Here is a 17,997-nt window from a genome sequence, read left to right on the forward strand (position 1 = left end):
GGTGTAAGTGCTTCCACGGAGTTGCTGGTGGGATTTCCAGGGATGGGACACCCAGCATTGGATGGCTTCCTCTGTTAGGGCCAGAGGTGAGGCCTGAGGTCTGGACCTTGCCTAGAGCCTCCAGGAAGGCCATTGAAACCACCAGCATGTGCCTTTGAGTTCAAAGTCTTTGCTCCCACAGGCTGCTGTCCACCATCACGGAGCCCACCTCGGAGGGGTCCTGTCACCCGCCCTTGGCTGAGGAGACCTCGTCCTCCCCACTGGTCAACGAAGAGAGCGAGATGGACAGGACCGACCACGGGGGCATCAAGAAAGTATGTTTCAAGGTGTCTGAGGAGGATCAGGAGGACTCCGGTCATGACACCATGAGCTACCGTGACTCCTACAGGTGGGGGCCGCTGTGGGCGTCATGTGGGGTTTGACATGGGTGGCCGGTGGGATGGCTGAGGCCACGGGCCTGTGGGAAAGTCAGAATTAGAGGGACTCTCTCCAGGAAGCAGCGGCGTGGGGCACTGTTGCTAAGCCCTATGGCTCTGGGGGTTGTCTAAGCCCCCAAGGCTAATGTTCAGGCTCTACCCCCTGTGGGCACCACCCGTCCACTCTGCTCCGGTGCCACTCTGCGCACGCTCGTAAAATGAGGAAGAGTCGAGATCTGTGGTGTGTCTTAAAACTTACATGGTTTCTGCAACCAACACTTTATTTTTACTTGATCCAAGGAGGAAGGCAGTTTTTCCCCCCTCCTAACTCTGAGAGGGTCTGAGTTGCTTTTTCTTTTTACTGGTTGAGTTAATTATAACAAGATCAGGGAAGTCCTAATTAGTGGGTTAAATGGACTAAAAATTCAATTTCCTGTAATAAACCATGCAGTGGGTACGTGGACGTCCTTACCACAAATAAACAAGCGCTGTGGGCTCCAGGGAGAGTTTCTGTAACATTTGATCGTGCGGGCAGAGCAGAACCTTGGAGGGCGCGTCAGTTGTTTTGGGCAGAATACAGAACCGCTGGAATTTGACATGAACGACCTTCGCCCCAGCCTCCCAGCATTCCTGCCTTTCAGTCTTCCAGGGGGTCTGGCTGGCCCGTGTTTCTGGCCGAGTTTCTGTATAAGCAGATGTTCCCACCGCCTTGTGTCCATAGCCCAGGGTTTCTCCTTCTCTCCGCGTTTCCACTCTTACCTCTGTGGGTCTTCTGATGTTTCCTTTAACTTTCAAAAAGGCGAAGGGAAGAATTTCAGGGTTGTGGTTTTTGAGTTCCATGCCTTCCGCGTTCCTGGGACACAAGCTAAGAGAACACAGTCCTGTCCTCCTGAGGTTCCCAGCCAGGCTGGGGAGACGGACACGGAACCGTGTGGTCGAGGGTGGCATGTGCACACGTGTCCAGGAGCCAGGCTTCTCCCACGAGGGGAGTGACAGAAGTTTACTCCCAAATAAAAGCAAAAAAACAAACAAAAAACTGTCCTCTTGCTATTCCTGCATGTCTGTGCCGGGGCCTAGAAATGTTTCTCTACCATCAGAAGGTCCTTCGGGACAACCCTCCCTTGTCTCCCTCTGGTGAGCGGCCGGCAGCTCCCTTCCTGACCAGCTGTCCTCCGAGGAGCTAGGGATTTGTCCGCCCTCCAGAAAGGGGGTTCTGGGCGCCGGGACCAGAAGGTGCGAGCCGGAGGTGATGCCTGTCTTCCTGTCTGCCCCTCCGCAGCGAGTGTAACAGTAACCGGGACTCGGTCCTGTCCTACACCAGCGTGAGAAGTAACAGCTCCTACCTGGGCAGCGACGAGATGGGGTCCGGTGAGTCAGCGGCTCCTGCTCCAGGGCCAGGGGTCCCCCTGCGAGACTTGGTTTGGTTTACTTCTACTTTATTACACTTTCCTCCGTGTTATTTTACACGGCTTTTTAGTCACTCGTTCAGCACATTTTACCGAGCCCTCGTGTTGCGCTGGGATCACAACCACGAACAAAACAAAAGATCCTAGCCCTCATGGAGCTGACGTTCTCCACGAATGTCACGGACACGGGACACGTGAAAACATATATGATGCAATGAGAGATTGTGATGAGTTGCTCTGACATCACTAAAATATGGCGACTTGATGGTTTCCATAAAAAGGACACGTGCTCAAACCAAAAATTCAGACGACATAGGAAAGTTCAAAAGAAGTACATGACAGTCGCCGAAACCGGTTTGGCTCAGTGGATAAAGCGTCGGCCTGCGGACTGAAAGGTCCCAGGTTTGATTCCAGTCAAGGGCATGTACCTTGGTTGCGGGCACATTCCCAGTAGGGGGTGTGCAAGAGGCAGCTGATCGATGTTCTCTCTCATCGATGTTTCTAACTCTCTATCCCTCTCTCTTCCTCTCTGTAAAAAAATCAATAAAATATATTAAAAACAAACAAACAAACAAACAAACAAACAAAAAGAAGTACACGACAGTAAGTCAGAACCCCTAGGAGTGACCAGCTGTCACATGTGGAGACCATTGGTGAACACAGTTCTGCACACATGGACAGAGAGACAGACAGACATAATACTCCATGAATTAGATCATGCTGTACCTACAGCTTTTTCTGAAAGACTGAAATTGGCTTTGATTTTAGTTGTATTGATTTCCGCGTTTAAAAAGTTTATTTTGTGAATAGGCCATAAATCCACTTGCTTCATAACTGAAAAGGCACGAGAGGGCGGGTGATGACAAGCCTCCCTCCCACCTTGCGACCCGTCCTTCTGGTCCCCCGCCCCCACGGCCACAGCTGTGTTGTATGACCTTCCAGGGATAGTCTGGGCATAAAAATTTAATTTCAATTTGACAGAAGAAAGAGAAGCACAAGGAACATTGACGATATTGCTGAACTTTAGATAAATATTTCATCGCATAAGATATTTGGCTATAAAAACTCTCCCTGGGGAGGTTGGAGAAGGAGCTTCCATGTGGCGGCTGACTGAACTGAAACAGCTGGGGGGTAGGTCGGAGACGTGGGGTCCAGTTCCTTCTCCCTGGCTCGCAGCCTCCTCATTTGCAGAGCCTCGGAAATAAAAACAATGGCTTACAGTTGTGTAATGCTCTAGTTCCTGTTGCCCATGTTGAAGATTATGAAACGGAGGCTCAGAGAGGTCAAGAAAATTGCCTGGTGTCACACAACCAATATCCGAATCCGTCAGGCTCCAAATCCACCGTGGGGCTTGGGGCTCTGCAGCCGAGGAGCCTTCGTGGGAAGGAGGCTTGGGAGGGTGTGAGATGGGTCCGAAATGGCTTGTTGATGGCTGTGGCTTCTTCTGCCAGGGGACGAGCTGCCCTGTGACATGCGGATTCCATCAGACAAGCAGGACAAGCTTCACGGCTGCCTGGAGCATCTCTTCAACCAGGTAGGCCCTTTGTCCCCACCCCTGGCTGGACCTCGGGTTTTCCCCTTCGCCCGTGGTGAAAACCCATAAGCCAGAACCCGGGTTAGGCACTGGGAATCAAGGGTCCCCACAACCTGGAGGCCACAGGAGCCACCCTAACCTCGAGCCTCCTGCCGCCAGGTGGACTCCATCCACGCACTCCTCAAGGGGCCAGTCATGAGCAGGGCTTTCGAAGAGACCAAGCATTTCCCTATGGACCACTGCTTGCAAGGTGAGCGCAGGGCCGCCCCTCCGCAGGGCTGGGAGTGACATCCAGCATCTAACAAGATGGCAAGGATGGGGAATGTGTGCCGACGGGGGTGGGGATGGGGCAGGATACGGGCTCACACTCTCGGCCTTGACCCTCTCCTGTCCAGTGGCTAAAGCTTCATCCAGGGGTCAGCAAGTTTAGCCCACGGGCCAAATCCAGCCCATATCCTGGTTCTATTGATAGATAGACTTGACCTGAGAATGATATTTTCATTTATAAAGGAGAAAAGAATGCAGTGATGGATTTGTGATGTCTGCCCTGGATTGGTATCAGTGGTGAGGAGTTACACCTCATCTAGTGGGAAGGTGTGCTAAGATTCATGATTGCTGTCTGCCATGGGTGTGGTACTATGAATCAGTAGCACCCTTACCATGTGTTTGCCCTCCGTGGACCAGATAATACCCGAGTCCAGCCGGCATCCTTGATCTTGGATTCTGAGCTTGAAATCTGGTGATGGGACATAGGCCTTTGTGCCACCGTTCTCCAAAGCTACCTCTGTCCCTTTCCCGCCCTCATACCACTCTCCTGCCCCAGAGTTCAAACAGAAGGAAGAGTGTACAATTCGTGGCCGGAGCTTGATCCAGATCAGCATCCAGGAGGACCCCTGGAACCTCCCCAACTCCATCAAGACCCTCGTGGACAACATTCAGAGATACGTGGAAGGTCTGTTGGGCAGGGAGGGGTAACGTGGCGGTTTTGTGGCTATTGATTCTTAATGTGGAATGTGGAAGGACCAGGAGTGGGGCCATCTCCATGTCCAGGGGGACTCAGGCCTCTTCCTCAGCTGAGTGTCCTGCCCTGGGCAGAGCCCTGGGACTGTGTATAGTCACATGATTAAGGAACGTCTGACTTAGGGTGCTGGCGGTTCCTTGCAGAGAGAGGAGGCTGAGAAGGCTGCACTTACTCCTCCTTTTTAGGAAATTGTAGATTTAATTCAGTTCCTTTTATTATCAAGGCCACAGGCTGGGGGTTCCCCGATCAGACTTGGGCCCACAGGTGGGCTTTGATGACATAGCAGGAAAAAAAAAATGTGAATGGGTTGCCAGTGTTCCATTATCTGAGATGTCACATAAAAATCTAGATTTCAGGCTACTCCTGTCCAGTCAGGGGATCTGCCGCTAATCAGGCCTGCAGTCCCACAGTCACACTTGGGTGATGAGTGGCAGCTGCCGTCTTAGATGGGAGAGGGGTGACTTCCAGTTCACACAGTCCTCATCACTGCCTGCTTCCTGGTGTCTGCCTCACACAGCCGCCTGCCTGACCCTTGGCAGCATCTGAGTCCGGGACTCCTGGCTTGGAAGGACTCTAGACCAGGAGTCATTTGACCAGGACAGCAGGGGGGCAAAGCTTCAGAGCCATCCCCCGGAACAGCGCCTCTGAGTTGGCCTTTCAGATTTTTCTTTTAAACCCTTTCTGGGTCTAAGAGCCTTTTTTTTTTTTTTTTAAAGGAAAGAGACCAGGATGTTAGGCCTGTGTTCAGAAGGTCTGAGCTTTGTCTATGCGGGTTCAGGGCTGTGGCTGTGTAGAATGTGCATATGTGCCTGTGTGCTTGCATGAACATGTATGCATAGAAGCGTGTGTCCACACATGCATGTACAAGGTGTGGGCTGGGGTCTCTGGCCTGGGAGTTGGAAGGGACTGGTTTCAGTCTCTGGTGGGTATATGTGAACAGTTGGGGTACAGCTAGCAGTTGTGGTTCCATCCCCTGGAAACTGAGGGTTTCTGGAACTCACCCAACATTCCATGAGAGCAGCGTGACTGTGCCGATCCAGAGCGTCCCTGCGCAGGGCGTGGACATGGGCTGCAGGGAGGACCCAGTTCTGCTCCAATCTGTGCTGACTCCTCTCGGCTCATTCTTTTCTCTGCTTCTCCTTCCAGATGGGAAGAACCAGCTGTTGCTCGCCTTGCTGAAATGCACAGGTGAGGGCTTTGCAGCAGCAACTCTGTGATTGGCACACGGAGGTGTATCCAGGAGAGGTCATCCTGGCTGGCAGTGGTGCTCCTGACGGCAGCCCTGGGAGGCCTGGTCTGCCGGCGAGGTCATCAGGCCTGGACCTGGGGGAGGGAGTGACTTCGTGGCTCTTGCACCTACAACTACTTAGGCCTCATTTGCTTCCTCCGCTTGAGTCCAGGGTCAAGTCTCAGGGCCCTGGAGCCAGGAGCCCTGAGTCCTGCCACCTCCCAGGCCTGAGGACAGGAGAGAGAGGACTGATGACCAGGGAGGGTCTTTGCCAGTCGAGTCCTCAGCCCCGCGTGGGACTTCCACCCGGCAGACAGTGGGGAGGAGGAAAGGGCAGATGGTGGGCTCGGGGAAGCTGGGAGATGTTCTCTATCCCTCCCTTCTTTCCAGAAATTCTCCGTCAAGTGGCAGCTAAAATAAGATTAGGTCAAAATTGGTGTCTGGAAATCAGTTGGCTAGAGCCAGTCATTGAAAATAATTCCCTCAGGAGGATCGGGCCCTGGATGAATGATTGCCTGAAATTAGCCCGTTCTGCAAACCACGTCAGGACAGGGGCGAGGAAGGGGTAGCCAGGAAGAGGCTTCTCAAAAACAGAGAAAATGGTACACAGCATTTCTGAAAGCCCGGAGCTTGGCAGAAATGCTTGGCGCCATTGCTGTCCAGCCAGCCAAGGAGGAGCAATCCCCTGACCAAAGGAGAAACAGCTGAGTAAGGTTTTGGGAAAGCCTTAGGCAAAATCACAAGGCAGATGGATCAATGAGAGAGTTGAGATTTTCAGTAATTTGGCTTGCTTTTGGAGAATTGATTCTTGTGGGGTTGGCTTTTGGTGGCCGGGATTGATTTTGAGCAAGCTGGCCCCGGGTGGCTGGCCTGCTGGGGCTGGTGGCTGGTTCTGGGCCTGGGCTCTGGGGCGTCGGGTGGGAGCCCCTGCCCAGCGAGCCCGTCTCCTCTCTCCAGACACCGAGCTGCAGCTGCGGAGGGACACCATCTTCTGCCAGGCCCTGGTGGCCGCCGTGTGCACCTTCTCCGAGCAGCTCCTGGCGGCGCTCAGCTACCGCTACAACAACAACGGCGAGTACGAGGAGAGCAGCCGGGACGCCAGCCGCAAGTGGCTGGAGCAGGTGGCAGCCACCGGCGTCCTCCTGCACTGCCAGTCCCTGCTGTCGCCAGCCACCGTGGTGAGTGAGGGGACGGGGGAGGAGTGCCCTGGGAGCCTGGGCAGGAGAGCTCCTGCTTACTCACTCAGGCTCTTGTCCCTCCTGGTTCATTCAGCCGCTGTTCATGAGCACCTCCTATGTGCCACCCTTATGGGCACCGGGCATCAGCTGAGGGCCATGCACAGGGTTGTACTCAGGGCTCTTAACTCCTGGTGGGGAAAGATAGACATAAACGAGTAAAATAAGCGGCTGTAGACCCGTGGTGCTCAGCCAGGGCAGTGTTCCTCCCAGGGGACACGTGGCCGTGTCTGGAGGCATTTCAGGTTGTCGCAGTGAGGGGAGACTCGTGTCAAGCGTGTCGAGGCCAGGAACGCCGCTGAACACCCTGCCACGCACAGGATGGCCCCCAGTCCCCTGAGAATTCTCTGGCCCTAAACGCCAGCAGTGTCACCCTTGAGAAACCCTGGTGTGTAGTGATACGGGCTCCTCAGACATTGTGATACAAGCTAAGGAGAAAAATTAAGCAGGGGAGGAGGGGACAGGAAAAGATAGGGCGACAGCCATTGGACGTTTCGATAAGGTAGCCAGGGAGGGCCTCCCTAAGACGGTGACAGCTGACAGGAACTGAAAGGGGAGAGGGAGTGAGCCACGAGAATCTTGGGAAGTCTCTCAAGCAGAGAGCCTCGCAGAGGCAGAGGCCCTGAGGCAGTGTTTGAGAAATTGCAGGGTGGGTCTGTGGATAGAGCAGAAGGAGCTGGGGCAGGAGGATCGAGTCTTCAGAACGGACAGGGTCAGACTGTGTGGGGACTTACAGGACGCTGGCTGGTGCTCTGAGTGGGTGTGAGCCATGGCAAGGTTTTGAGCAGAGGCGGGATGGGATCTGACGGTGACACACTGAAAGAGCCACTCATGCTCCTTGGTGGGGAGGACCGTGAGGGCAAGCACAGCAGCGGGGCGGCCAGGGAGTAGGTGTTTGTGATGATCCAGGTGAGACCGATTCCTTGGTGCAGGCAGAATCTCACTTCATCTTGCACTAGCTCTGAGGCAGGGTTTTTACTACCCCCGTTTTAAGGATGAGAACACCGAGACCCAGGCAGCCCAATTTGAACTCCGGGGATCTAACTCTAGGCCCTCTAGCCCCTGGGTGGCCCTGCTTTCTCTGCATCTCCTTCTTATCTCCGATCCCACTGTCCTGTCACTCAGGGCTCAGAAGCAAGTCCAGTTTCTCTGCGGGCCCCCAGGAGGCAGCACCAAGGACTCATCATTTAAGGGTGCTGGGGCCCAGAGCCGACGTCCCCCAGAAATGAAGCCTGCAGCAATTCTCTGTGCTGTTCGGGCCTGCACCCCATGTTCCCAGTCCGGAGCTCCCCAACCGCTACCGACCTGAGCTTCCTAGACATTTCCCCAGGCTGGGCTGAAAGCCACCACGGCTGGCTGTTGGAAAAGCATTGTCTAGGTGCGCCCTCTGCTGGCCGATTGTGCACACAGATCGCTTACACCTGGTTCCTGGAAAGGGCCACTGGGGTCTGGAAAGGCTGCCGGGAACACTCAGCCCTCACCTGTTCTCAGATAAAGGGCCCTGGGCCCAGTGCACTAATTCACCAGTCACCACCGTGTGCCAGGCTCCGAGCTGGGCACAGGGTGTCAGAAGCTCACGTTCTGGTTGGGGGAAGCAGCTTGGAAAGAAGGAAGGAAGGAAGAGGGAGGAGACATGGACAGGAAGTAGTTACACAGAAGACTTAGAAGGTGGTTAAGTTTCTTTGGATTGAAGTGGTCAGAGATGTCTTCCCTGAGGAGGTGATGTTTGAGCTGAGACCTGAGTACCAGGGCAGCCCACTAGGTACACGGTCCGAGGAAGGGTGTGCTGGCAGAGGCAGAGCATGTGCAAAGGTCCCACACAGAGGCCAGTGTGGCTGGAGGGGAGCAGGCCGGGGGGGGTCAGGGTCTGATGTCAGCAGGGCCTAGGACTCCATTCTGGAAGCAGAGGGAGCGTTCAGAGGCTTTGAGCAGTTGTCACAGGGCAACCCCAGGAGCCTGACTAGGCCTGGTGACCCCTAGGCTGCCCCGCTCCCTCTGCACCTTGGGTTTTATCCTGGCTGCCCCGTGTTCGGGGGAGGTTGGCATGGGGGGACCTGTGAAAAGGCTGGTGTGGTCCTCCTGAGGAGACAGGTCCGTGTTGGGGTGGTGAGGAGGGTTGAGGGAGGTGCTGGATATGGGGTATGTTTTGAAGGTCAGCCAACCTGTCAGGACTTGGGGATGGGCAGTGTACTGGTATAGGGTGAGCAGATAGAGAAATCAAGAGGTCCTTGAGGTCACAGCGTAGGGCTTGGTCTGCTGAGCGGATGCTGGTTCTCTTTGCTGAGGGGCCCACGGCAGGGGGCTGAGGAGGAAAAGGAGGACTTTTGGGGATGTGTTACATCTGAGATGGGTTGCTGGGAGGGTCCTGGAAAGAGCAGAGCTGGGTTCTAGCCTTGGGAGGTTCAGGACAAGGGAACCCAAGGTCACGTCCAGCCCTGCAGAGCCAGCAGAGCCTTGTGCCTGGCAGGCCCACAGCTGGTGTTGAGTCACAGCACCCTGGCCTGGGGCAGGGTGGCACCTGACGCCCCTTCCCCCCCATCTCCCCCGCAGAGGGAGGAGCGCACCATGCTGGAGGACCTCTGGGTGACCCTGTCGGAGCTGGACACCGTCTCCTTCTCCTTCAAGCAGCTGGATGAGAACTACGTGGCCAGTGAGTGACTCCCCCCGCCCCCTGCATGGGAGTCGGGAGCTGCTCCGGGGACCACCCTGTCACCAGGCCAGCTGCCCAAGGTGGACCTGGGACCTCAGGCTCTCAGCGAACATGGAAAAAGAGGCTCTATTTTTTTTGTATAAACCCAGTTGTCTCCAAAAGCTCTTAAAAGGGAACAGCAACCAGTACACAGTTCTTACTAAAGTTTCTAGAAATATCTGGGGTGAAGACTTGTTAATATTTTCTAAGAATTTATAGCGCAGTTAAGCCCCTCCCTCCCTCCTTCTTTCCCTCCCTCCTTCTACCTGCCCACCATTCATCAACCCATTCATCCATCCACCCATTCAATCCTCTACTTATCCATCCCCATTCACCTATCTATCCACCACCCACCTACCAGCCCATTCATCCACTCATTCCTAAGTACGAGCACAGAGTGTGTGTTAGGCACAGTTTTCAATTCAGGGGCCACCGTGGAGAAATATGGGCCTGGCTCCTGCCCTCTGGTCTCATTCCCAGCTGTTGTATTCAGAGATATCGATCCCCACCCTAGCCTCAGCCCTGTCCGGCCGGACTCACTGTGTGGGGTGGACCCTGGGCATTGGGGCTCTAGAAAAGCTTTCCAGGTGACTGAGGTGCAGCCAGGATGGAGGACCCCTGGGCTGGGGTCTGTTGCCACTTTCTTACGAGTGTGGTCCCTGGACTGCAGCCAGCGGGATCTCGTTAGAAAGGCGAATTCTTAGGCCCCGGCCCCGACCTGCACCAGAAACTCCCGAAGCAGAGCCCAGAGGCCGGTGTTGAAGGGACTGGGCGGGTTTGAAGCACACTCATTTGCGAACCACTGCTCTAGATCAGTGATTCTCCACTTTTTAAAATTACCACCTCTGTAAGGAGTCTGTGTAGTTTTTTTCCCTAATTGCTGCAACCCCATTACATTTTAAGACCACGGATATACTATATGCCTGCTTAGGTACTCTGTATGTGCTTTATTCATAAAAAGAGTATTCTTCTTTTGGCCATCGCCTCAAGAACCAATTTTCACCTCCTTAGGGGTGACATCACCCTGTTGAGAATGTGTGAGAATCTAGAGGCTCTGAGGACAAACACTGACAACCCCCCAGATGGCCAAAACCAGTGTCAGGTCTGAGAATTGAGCAGTGGGAACTGGAACCTGTTGAAAGAAGAGAAAAGGGAGGTCAGAGGCTGCTCTTCTGAGTATGGGTGGACTGGGCTGTCTGAGGCTATCCCTAGAGGAGGGGAGGGCAGGGAGGTCTGAGGGCAGACAGGGAGACCCAGAACACCACCCTGAAGGTAGGAGGCACGGGGTTCTGAGGCCACCCCTCCGGGGTGGGGAGAATAGGGAGATGCCAGTATGCCATTGGGTATCTGAAGGAAGGTCTGAAGCTGCCCTAACTACGGTGGGCAGGGCTCCCCTGGGCCTGGGTGGTCACCTGCCCTGCCCCACCATGTCCTCCCACAGACACCAATGTCTTCTACCACATTGAGGGCAGCCGGCAGGCGCTGAAGGTCATCTTCTACCTCGACAGCTACCACTTCTCCAAGCTGCCCTCCCGCCTGGAGAGCGGGGGCAGCCTGAGGCTGCACACCGTGCTCTTCACGAAAGGTGAGCAGTGGGGTGCCGAGTGGGGCCCCCAGGGGACACCCAAGGCTCAGAGCACACCGGGACCCCACCACCTGCCCCCCCCTCTTCTTCCTTCACAGCCCTGGAGAACCCAGAGGGGCCGCCCCCTCCGGGCAGCCAGGTGGCGGAAGACTTGCAACAGGAGATCAACACCCAGTCCCTGGAGAAGGTTCAGCAGTATTACCGCAAACTCAGGTATCTGCCCGGGGCACCCGTTGGGGACAGGAAACTAGACACTGCTGCGGGAACTGGGTATTAGCATATAGAGCATCAGACAGGCCCCCAGCATGGGCGTGGGCAAAGTGCCTTTTCCTGAGCACCTACTGTGTGCCAGGCCCTCTGCCTACCATGCTCATCAGGTTCTCACAACAGTCCGGGTCAGTCATTCTAATAAACCACTTTATAGACGAGGAAACGGAAGCCCAGAGTGCGGACCCGGCTTGCCCACGGCCACAGAGCTAGATGGTGGCTGACCTGAGCTTTGACCTGGGTCTGTGTGGCTTCCAAGAAGGTCCTTGCGACCCAGAGGAACACCTGTTTCATTTCCTGTGGGGTGGGAGCTGGATGGGATGGTTGAGCCTGTGAGTGAGGGGGGTGGCCCCAGGGCCTTGGCCTGGCTCCGAGGAGACCCCCGGAGGGAAGTGGAGGGAGCAGGGGCCACATTCTCAGAGGAAGCCTCACACCCAGGGAGGCAGCTTCCCCTACCACCACCTGCACCCCAGCCCTTCCTCCCCCTCACCTTCTCCCTCCGCGGAGAGGAGGCTGGAGATCAGCAGACACGTTTCAGGGGCTGGGTAAGGGCTTCCCTGTTTTGGGGTTTGGCTTTACTGTTTGGAAAGGGAAGCTGATGCTTTCAGGGAAAACACCCAGTTTTGTTATTAAAAGTGGCATCTCTTCGGATTGATCGATGCCATCAATCTGCTCCATGCTGCTGCTGAATATTTAAAATATCACATCTCTGATCCTTCCTTTATTCCTTCCTTCGTTCCGCACACGTGGGCCGGGCTCTGTTCTGGGTGCTGGCTCGGGAGTCAGCAGGGGCCCATAAAGCCTCTTCTTCATGGAGCATAGATTCTAGAGCAGCAGTTGTCTGGCGCATCCCCTGTTTTGTCGATAAAGTTTTATTAGCACACACGCACGCACGCACATTTACATATGGATGTCTTCAGCTTATCTTGTGCTACAGTCCTGCTTCTGAGGGGGTGATGGTAATAAGCCAGTGAAGAGAGTGATGTCACGTGTTAAGTGGTGAGAGTTTTCAGAGGACAGATACACAAGACAAGGGGTGAGAGAGAGAGGGGCATCAGGTGTTGACCAGCTGATCAGGATGGGCCATCAGGGAGAGGTGGCATTTGAGGGGTGCCTGGCAGGCCCCTTGTGCTCCCCGCCTCGGGCTGTTGCAGGAACGGGTGACTGTGGGCGTGGAGAACTGTGCAAGGCGCTCTCTGGTTTCTTTCTGAGCGTTGTGGGCAGGCAGAGGGGCTGTGGCGGCAGTGGGTGGGGGCTGCATGGATGGGGCATGGCGACCCCCCAGCAAGCCATATCTGTCTCTCCCAGGGCATTTTACCTGGAGCGGTCGAACCTGCCCACAGATGCCAGCACCACGGCGGTGAAGATAGACCAGGTGCGTCCCCTGCGGAGCTGCGTGGGCAGGGCTCGGCGGCTTTCCGAGGGCACGCGCTCCGGGCCTGTCACCCACGGCCCGGCCTCAGGCAGGCCTCAGGCTTGACAGCGGCTTAGGGGGTACTGGCCGGGTGTCAGGCTGGGTGTCCCGAGAGAAGTGGTGGCCGTGGCCCTTCGGGGGCCTGTAGCTTCACTGGCAGGATAGTGAGACGGCACAGAAAGAGCTGGCAGACCGCCCTGTTGTAGCGTGCCTCCACAGTGCGGCTGAGAGCTGGGGCAGGCGGCAGGCTCTTCCCGGGAGGTGAGCTGGGCTGGCTGAGACAGCTGGGAGAGGGCACTTCCTTCAGGCTTAGCCGGGGGCTCACCTGGGCAGAAGACGAGAATGAGATTTGAAGGTTAGGCCTGAAATGCACCGTGAGCACCTAACGCCAGCTTGTGGGGCAGTGGGGAGCCACAGATGGTCCCTGAGCAGGGCCGGGGAAGGTTAACCCCCGGGGAGGGGAGCCAGGGGGACGCTGCACTAGCTGAGCTGGACTGGAGGGAGTGGATGGGGCGGGAGGCCGGGTGGGGGCCTCCTCAGACCGTCCGGATGGATGGGGGTGTGCACCTTACAGCTGATTCGTCCCATCAACGCCCTGGATGAGCTCTGTCGTCTCATGAAGTCCTTGGTCCACCCCAAACCTGGTGCCGCTGGGAGCCTGGGTGCCAGCCTCATCCCCATCTCCTCTGAGCTCTGCTACCGCCTGGGGGCTTGCCAGATTGCCATGTGCGGCACAGGCATGCAGAGGTGAGCTCGGAGCTGGCCCTGGGAGGGTCAGAGAGCAAAGGTTTGGGGGAGGGGGGGAGGTGCTGTGTGACATTGGCGCATCAGAGGGGAGCAGAGGGTAGCAGTCAAATGCTGGTTTTGTGTGGTGTGCAGGAGTTGGGGTCCTCTAATTATCTGGGGGTGGGGGCAAGGGCTCTCCTGGAGAGAGGAGGACGTGAGACCAGGGCCTGCCAGGCTGTGCTGGGTGATGGTCGGATGGTGGCTGTTCCTGGCGTGTGCGCTCAGAGGCCTCACGCGGTGGGCAGGAAGTGCCCGTCTCACCTGCCGCCACCCCCCCCCCGCCCCCGCCCCTCCCCGCAGGAGCACCCTGAGTGTCTCGCTGGAGCAGGCGGCCATCCTGGCTCGGAGCCACGGGCTGCTCCCCAAGTGCATCATGCAGGCCACGGACATCATGCGGAAGCAGGTGAGGCAGCCCTGCCAGGCTGCAGGGCGCCCTGGTCGGGCACCTCGTGCTGGGAGCAGGATGAGGGGGCTGTCGGGGGCTGGGCCGTCATCAGCCTCCCCTGTGGCTCTTCACCCCAGCTGAAAGGGGCCCAGGACTTCTCCTCTGGGCCTGCTCCCCGTCTTTCCGCACCGCACCGCGCCCATGCCCATGCTTGCTCAGATGTCCCGAACTTGGACTCCCGTGCAGAGGCTGATCCCAGCCTCACAGCTCTTTCTTCCCAGGGCCCCAGGGTGGAGATTCTGGCCAAAAACCTGCGGGTCAAGGATCAGATGCCCCAGGTCGCACCTCGGTGAGTGGCTGTCCCTCCTCCCCTCCCCTCCCCTCCCCTCCCCTGCCCTCCCCTCCCCTCCCCTCCCCTCCCCTCCCCTCCCCTCCCCTCCCCTCCCCTCCCTTCCCCTCCCCTCCCCTCCCCTCCCCTCCCTTCCCCTCCCCTCCCCTCCTCTCTCCTCCCCTCCCCTCCCCTCCCCTCCCCTCCCTTCTCGGAAGACCAGGACCTGGGCTGGCATCAAACTCCTGGCCTCACCCCAGGCAGACCCCTGGGTAGTCCTATGGGGCTTCCCCTCTCACTTATGGGGCCCCACTTTGGGAAGTGACAAGCAAGCTCAGTTTTTTACTCCCCAGAGGAGCACCTACTGCGTCTGGGAAGATGACACAAAGGCCCCAACATAAGCCATGGGCAAGGATTTGTTGGGATCCCCCCCACCCCCCAGCCCCCACCACCTCCACGCTTGTTCTGCCTCCTTGCTGCCCTCAGGCCCTCAGTCCATCAGCTGCTTCCTGTCCTCAGGAACTCCATCATCTCTCCATGCTGATTCCGGCCAGGCTGGTGGTGCCCTGTGCTGCCGCTTTCCCAGCAGTAGCTCCTATCCGTCCCATCTTCTCTCTCCATCCCCTCTGCCCAGTTTGCTATCAGCACTGCTCACAATTTTTAAGTCACTTTGTTTTGAAACAGCTTGACTCACAGGAAGTGACAAAAGTAGTCGAGAGGGTGCCCTGCACCCAGCTCTCCCGCAGCCACGGGACATCGACGAGGCCAGGGAACGGGCTGGTGGCCGGGCAGCTCCCAGGCAGACCTGGCGGTTTTCGCCCTCCCTCCCTCTGAGGGCTTTTGTCTGTTCACTCACCCCACCCCAGGCACCGCTGCAGTCTCTTTTCCTACACGTACTAACTCAAACCCGAACTCTGTGGACAGGATACTGTTATGATGCCCAGTTAGCAGCTGGGGGCCCCTGAGGCACAGAGAGGTTGAGTACCTTGCCTGAGGTCGCACAGCTCGTAAACGGCAGAGCTGGGGTTCTGGACCCAGGCCGTCCAGGCCCGGGGGCCAGCCTCCTAACCCCTGTGCTGCTTTGCTTCGCTGTCTGGTCCGTCACCGCAGCCGTCCTCCCCGCGGCCGATCTGCCTCTTGTGCTTGGAAGCCACTGGTGGCTCCTTCTTACCTGGTGGTGAGACTCGGTGTCCTTCCTGGAGACGTTCAGAAGGCAGCTTTCTGTGTCCTGCAGGGAGAGGCCCCAAGAGTATATTAAGTAAAAATAAATAAATAAATAAATAAATAAATAAAGGGCTAGACACAGAGAGGAAGGGAGAGGAAGGGAGAGTTAGAAACATCCATGAGAGAGAAACATCGATCAGCTGCCTCCTGCATACCTCCTACTGGGGATGTGCCTGCAACCAAGCTCCCACACAGACCTTGCAGGTCCCTTGACCGGAATCGAACCCTGGGACCCTTCAGTCCTCAGGCCTACGCTCTATCCGCTGAGCCAAACCGGTTTTGGCGACTCTGCGTATTTTTTTTTTTTTTTTTAAGACATCTACTGGGTTTTGTTTTCTATGCATGGACTGCCTGTCCACGTAAAGATGGAAGCCACATGAATAATAGTCCCAGCCCGCCCCGGCCCCTCCTCATCCTCTTCCCCTCCCCCGCCAGGCTCTACCGCCTCTGCCAGCCGCCGGTGGACGGAGACCTCTGAGCGCTCGGACGCTGGTGCTTGGCTGCGCCGTCCGGAGCTGGGATTCGGGAGGACATGGCGGGTCCTGCTGGCCCGCGCCTGAGCCCGTCTGAGGCCCCTGCTCCTGCTCCCTCCGGACCCGCCAGCCTTCTCCATCGCCGCCTGCCAGGACCGGCCCGGCCCCCGCTCTTGGACGAGCGAGCTGATAGGCCTGGGCCCGCGTGTTTCCACACTTCTGCCGGAAACCCAAGGGGTGCTGGGGACCCACAGAGCGGAGGGGTGCCGCCGGCCCCGGGACCCAAGAGAAGTCACCGCCGAGGGAGGCCCCTGCCTCGGCTCCCTCGGGATGGCTCCACCTGCACTTTGAAACCCTGGCTTCCCTCTAAGCCCACATTCCAGGCGGCGCGTGCCTCCGCCTCCTCGCCTTGGCTTCCAGCTCACCCTGCACTAACCTGCTCCGCGGACTCGGGCAGCGGGCCTCTGCCGGGAAGACGGGGACCGGGCAGCGTCCGTCCCCGAGAAGATGCTCAGCCGCACCAGCTTCCGGCAGCACCGCCCTGGGGACTGGGGCTGCCAGCCCTGGGCGCGAGATCTGCCCTGGCTTTATTTATGTGGCGTGACATCTCTATGGTTTACTTTAGACAACCCCCCCCCCCCCCCCGTGTGATTATGTATTTGACATTTTAAATTTCAAAGGAAGGTGTATTATTGTCTAACGGGCCCATCACAAGGTAGCATTGACAGCTTTCCCCAGTACTAAAAAGGAAAAGAAAAACTAAATTATTGAAAATTCAAACACATTGCACCTTTTTCAATATTAGGGTGTTGCTTACAGCTATGAACTATGGCTCCCCCCCCCCCCCCCCCCCCGTTCCCCCGTTAGCTGGCCAGTATTAGAACGAATTTTACTTTCCTCTCTTGGAATGACTGGCTCTAAGGGTTCGAGCGGCGGCTGGGCCAGGTCTGGGGACTGGAGGGGCCTGAACCACCCACCTGAGATGCTGTCCCCCACGGGTGTGTCCTGCAGGTCAGAGGGTCGCAGGAGACCCTGGCTGGCGGCTTCTGTAACTTATTTTGTCGATGATCTCTCAGAGCGGGGAGCTGGGGGCTTCTCCGCCAGCCAGGGGGACAGGAAGACAGCCTCCCTGCCTTCTGGGCGCCACGTCCCATCCGGGGCCCCTCTCCGCGGTGCATCCCCGGAGCTCCTGTCCACGAGCAGGGAGATGTCACCCTTGGCTGGTGGTGAGAGTGGGTGTGGGTTTCCCGAAGCCCCTACGCCTCTCCGAACATCGGACCCCGGAGCCCCGGGGGTCCCCTCCTGAGCATTGGACTGCGGAGGCGGGCTTGTGGCTGGGCACTGGTGACGCGATACAAGCGAGGACCTGCCCTGCCTGGTGGGAAACGGAGAAGGGTCCCGGCGGGCAAGGCCTCGTGCACTGGTTTACTTTAAAATGTACAGAGTCTCCTCATTAAATTCATGATAGATTTTTTATTATTATTAAAAGTCAATTTATAATACAGAGATCTTGATCTGTGGTTCCTTTGGGGCCGCGACCCTGGTGGCATGGGGCTGGTGTGGCCAGCCTCACGTTGGAATGAGCCGAGGCCTCCAAGACCCACACGGGGAGGGGGGGGGTCCTTGAGCCAGTGACCCCTCGTCAGCCTCAGATGCCATCCCTCCGAGCCTCAGTTTCCTCCTGCAAATTGAGGGTAGTATATATTTCCCTTGCAGAGGAGTGGTGAGACCACCAAGGTCTCACTGCAGGTCTGCACCTCCGGTGGGCCACAGCGGGCTGTATGCTGTATTTCACCTTTATTTTGGGCTCTGACCTCCCCTTTCACAGCGATGCTGGAGGAATGTGTCTATTTGCCCCAGTAACCCCCACCTCCTCCTGGGCGTCCTGCAGTTTCTGGTCTTAGGTGAACCCAGGGATCAGGGTAGGTCCATCCTCTGCCCCAGCCTGCAATTCCATTTGGATCTGGGATCTGGGATTGGGGCTGCTGGAATGGTAGTCCAAATAC

The 17,997-nt window shown here is 57.0% G+C and overlaps 1 protein-coding gene across 1 annotated transcript in view; it reads left to right on the forward strand.

The window, feature by feature from the left end:
* PREX1 (phosphatidylinositol-3,4,5-trisphosphate dependent Rac exchange factor 1) overlaps positions 1–17,497 on the forward strand; it is a 165,953-nt gene extending 148,456 nt beyond the window's left edge. Inside the window, exons 26-40 of the mRNA XM_084886927.1 lie at positions 182–388; positions 1,696–1,784; positions 3,274–3,356; positions 3,516–3,606; positions 4,180–4,308; positions 5,524–5,565; positions 6,563–6,783; positions 9,391–9,490; positions 10,971–11,114; positions 11,213–11,327; positions 12,690–12,756; positions 13,370–13,542; positions 13,882–13,984; positions 14,248–14,315; positions 15,954–17,497. Of these exons, the coding sequence (XP_084743053.1) occupies positions 182–388; positions 1,696–1,784; positions 3,274–3,356; positions 3,516–3,606; positions 4,180–4,308; positions 5,524–5,565; positions 6,563–6,783; positions 9,391–9,490; positions 10,971–11,114; positions 11,213–11,327; positions 12,690–12,756; positions 13,370–13,542; positions 13,882–13,984; positions 14,248–14,315; positions 15,954–15,996 (1,675 nt within the window). The 3' untranslated portion in view covers positions 15,997–17,497. The remainder of the gene's footprint in view (positions 1–181; positions 389–1,695; positions 1,785–3,273; positions 3,357–3,515; positions 3,607–4,179; positions 4,309–5,523; positions 5,566–6,562; positions 6,784–9,390; positions 9,491–10,970; positions 11,115–11,212; positions 11,328–12,689; positions 12,757–13,369; positions 13,543–13,881; positions 13,985–14,247; positions 14,316–15,953) is intronic.
* The last annotated feature ends 500 nt before the right edge of the window (positions 17,498–17,997 follow it).

The sequence above is a fragment of the Pipistrellus hanaki genome (genome assembly GCF_964339955.1).
Source record: "Pipistrellus hanaki genome assembly, chromosome: 6".
NCBI lineage: Eukaryota > Metazoa > Chordata > Mammalia > Chiroptera > Vespertilionidae > Pipistrellus > Pipistrellus hanaki.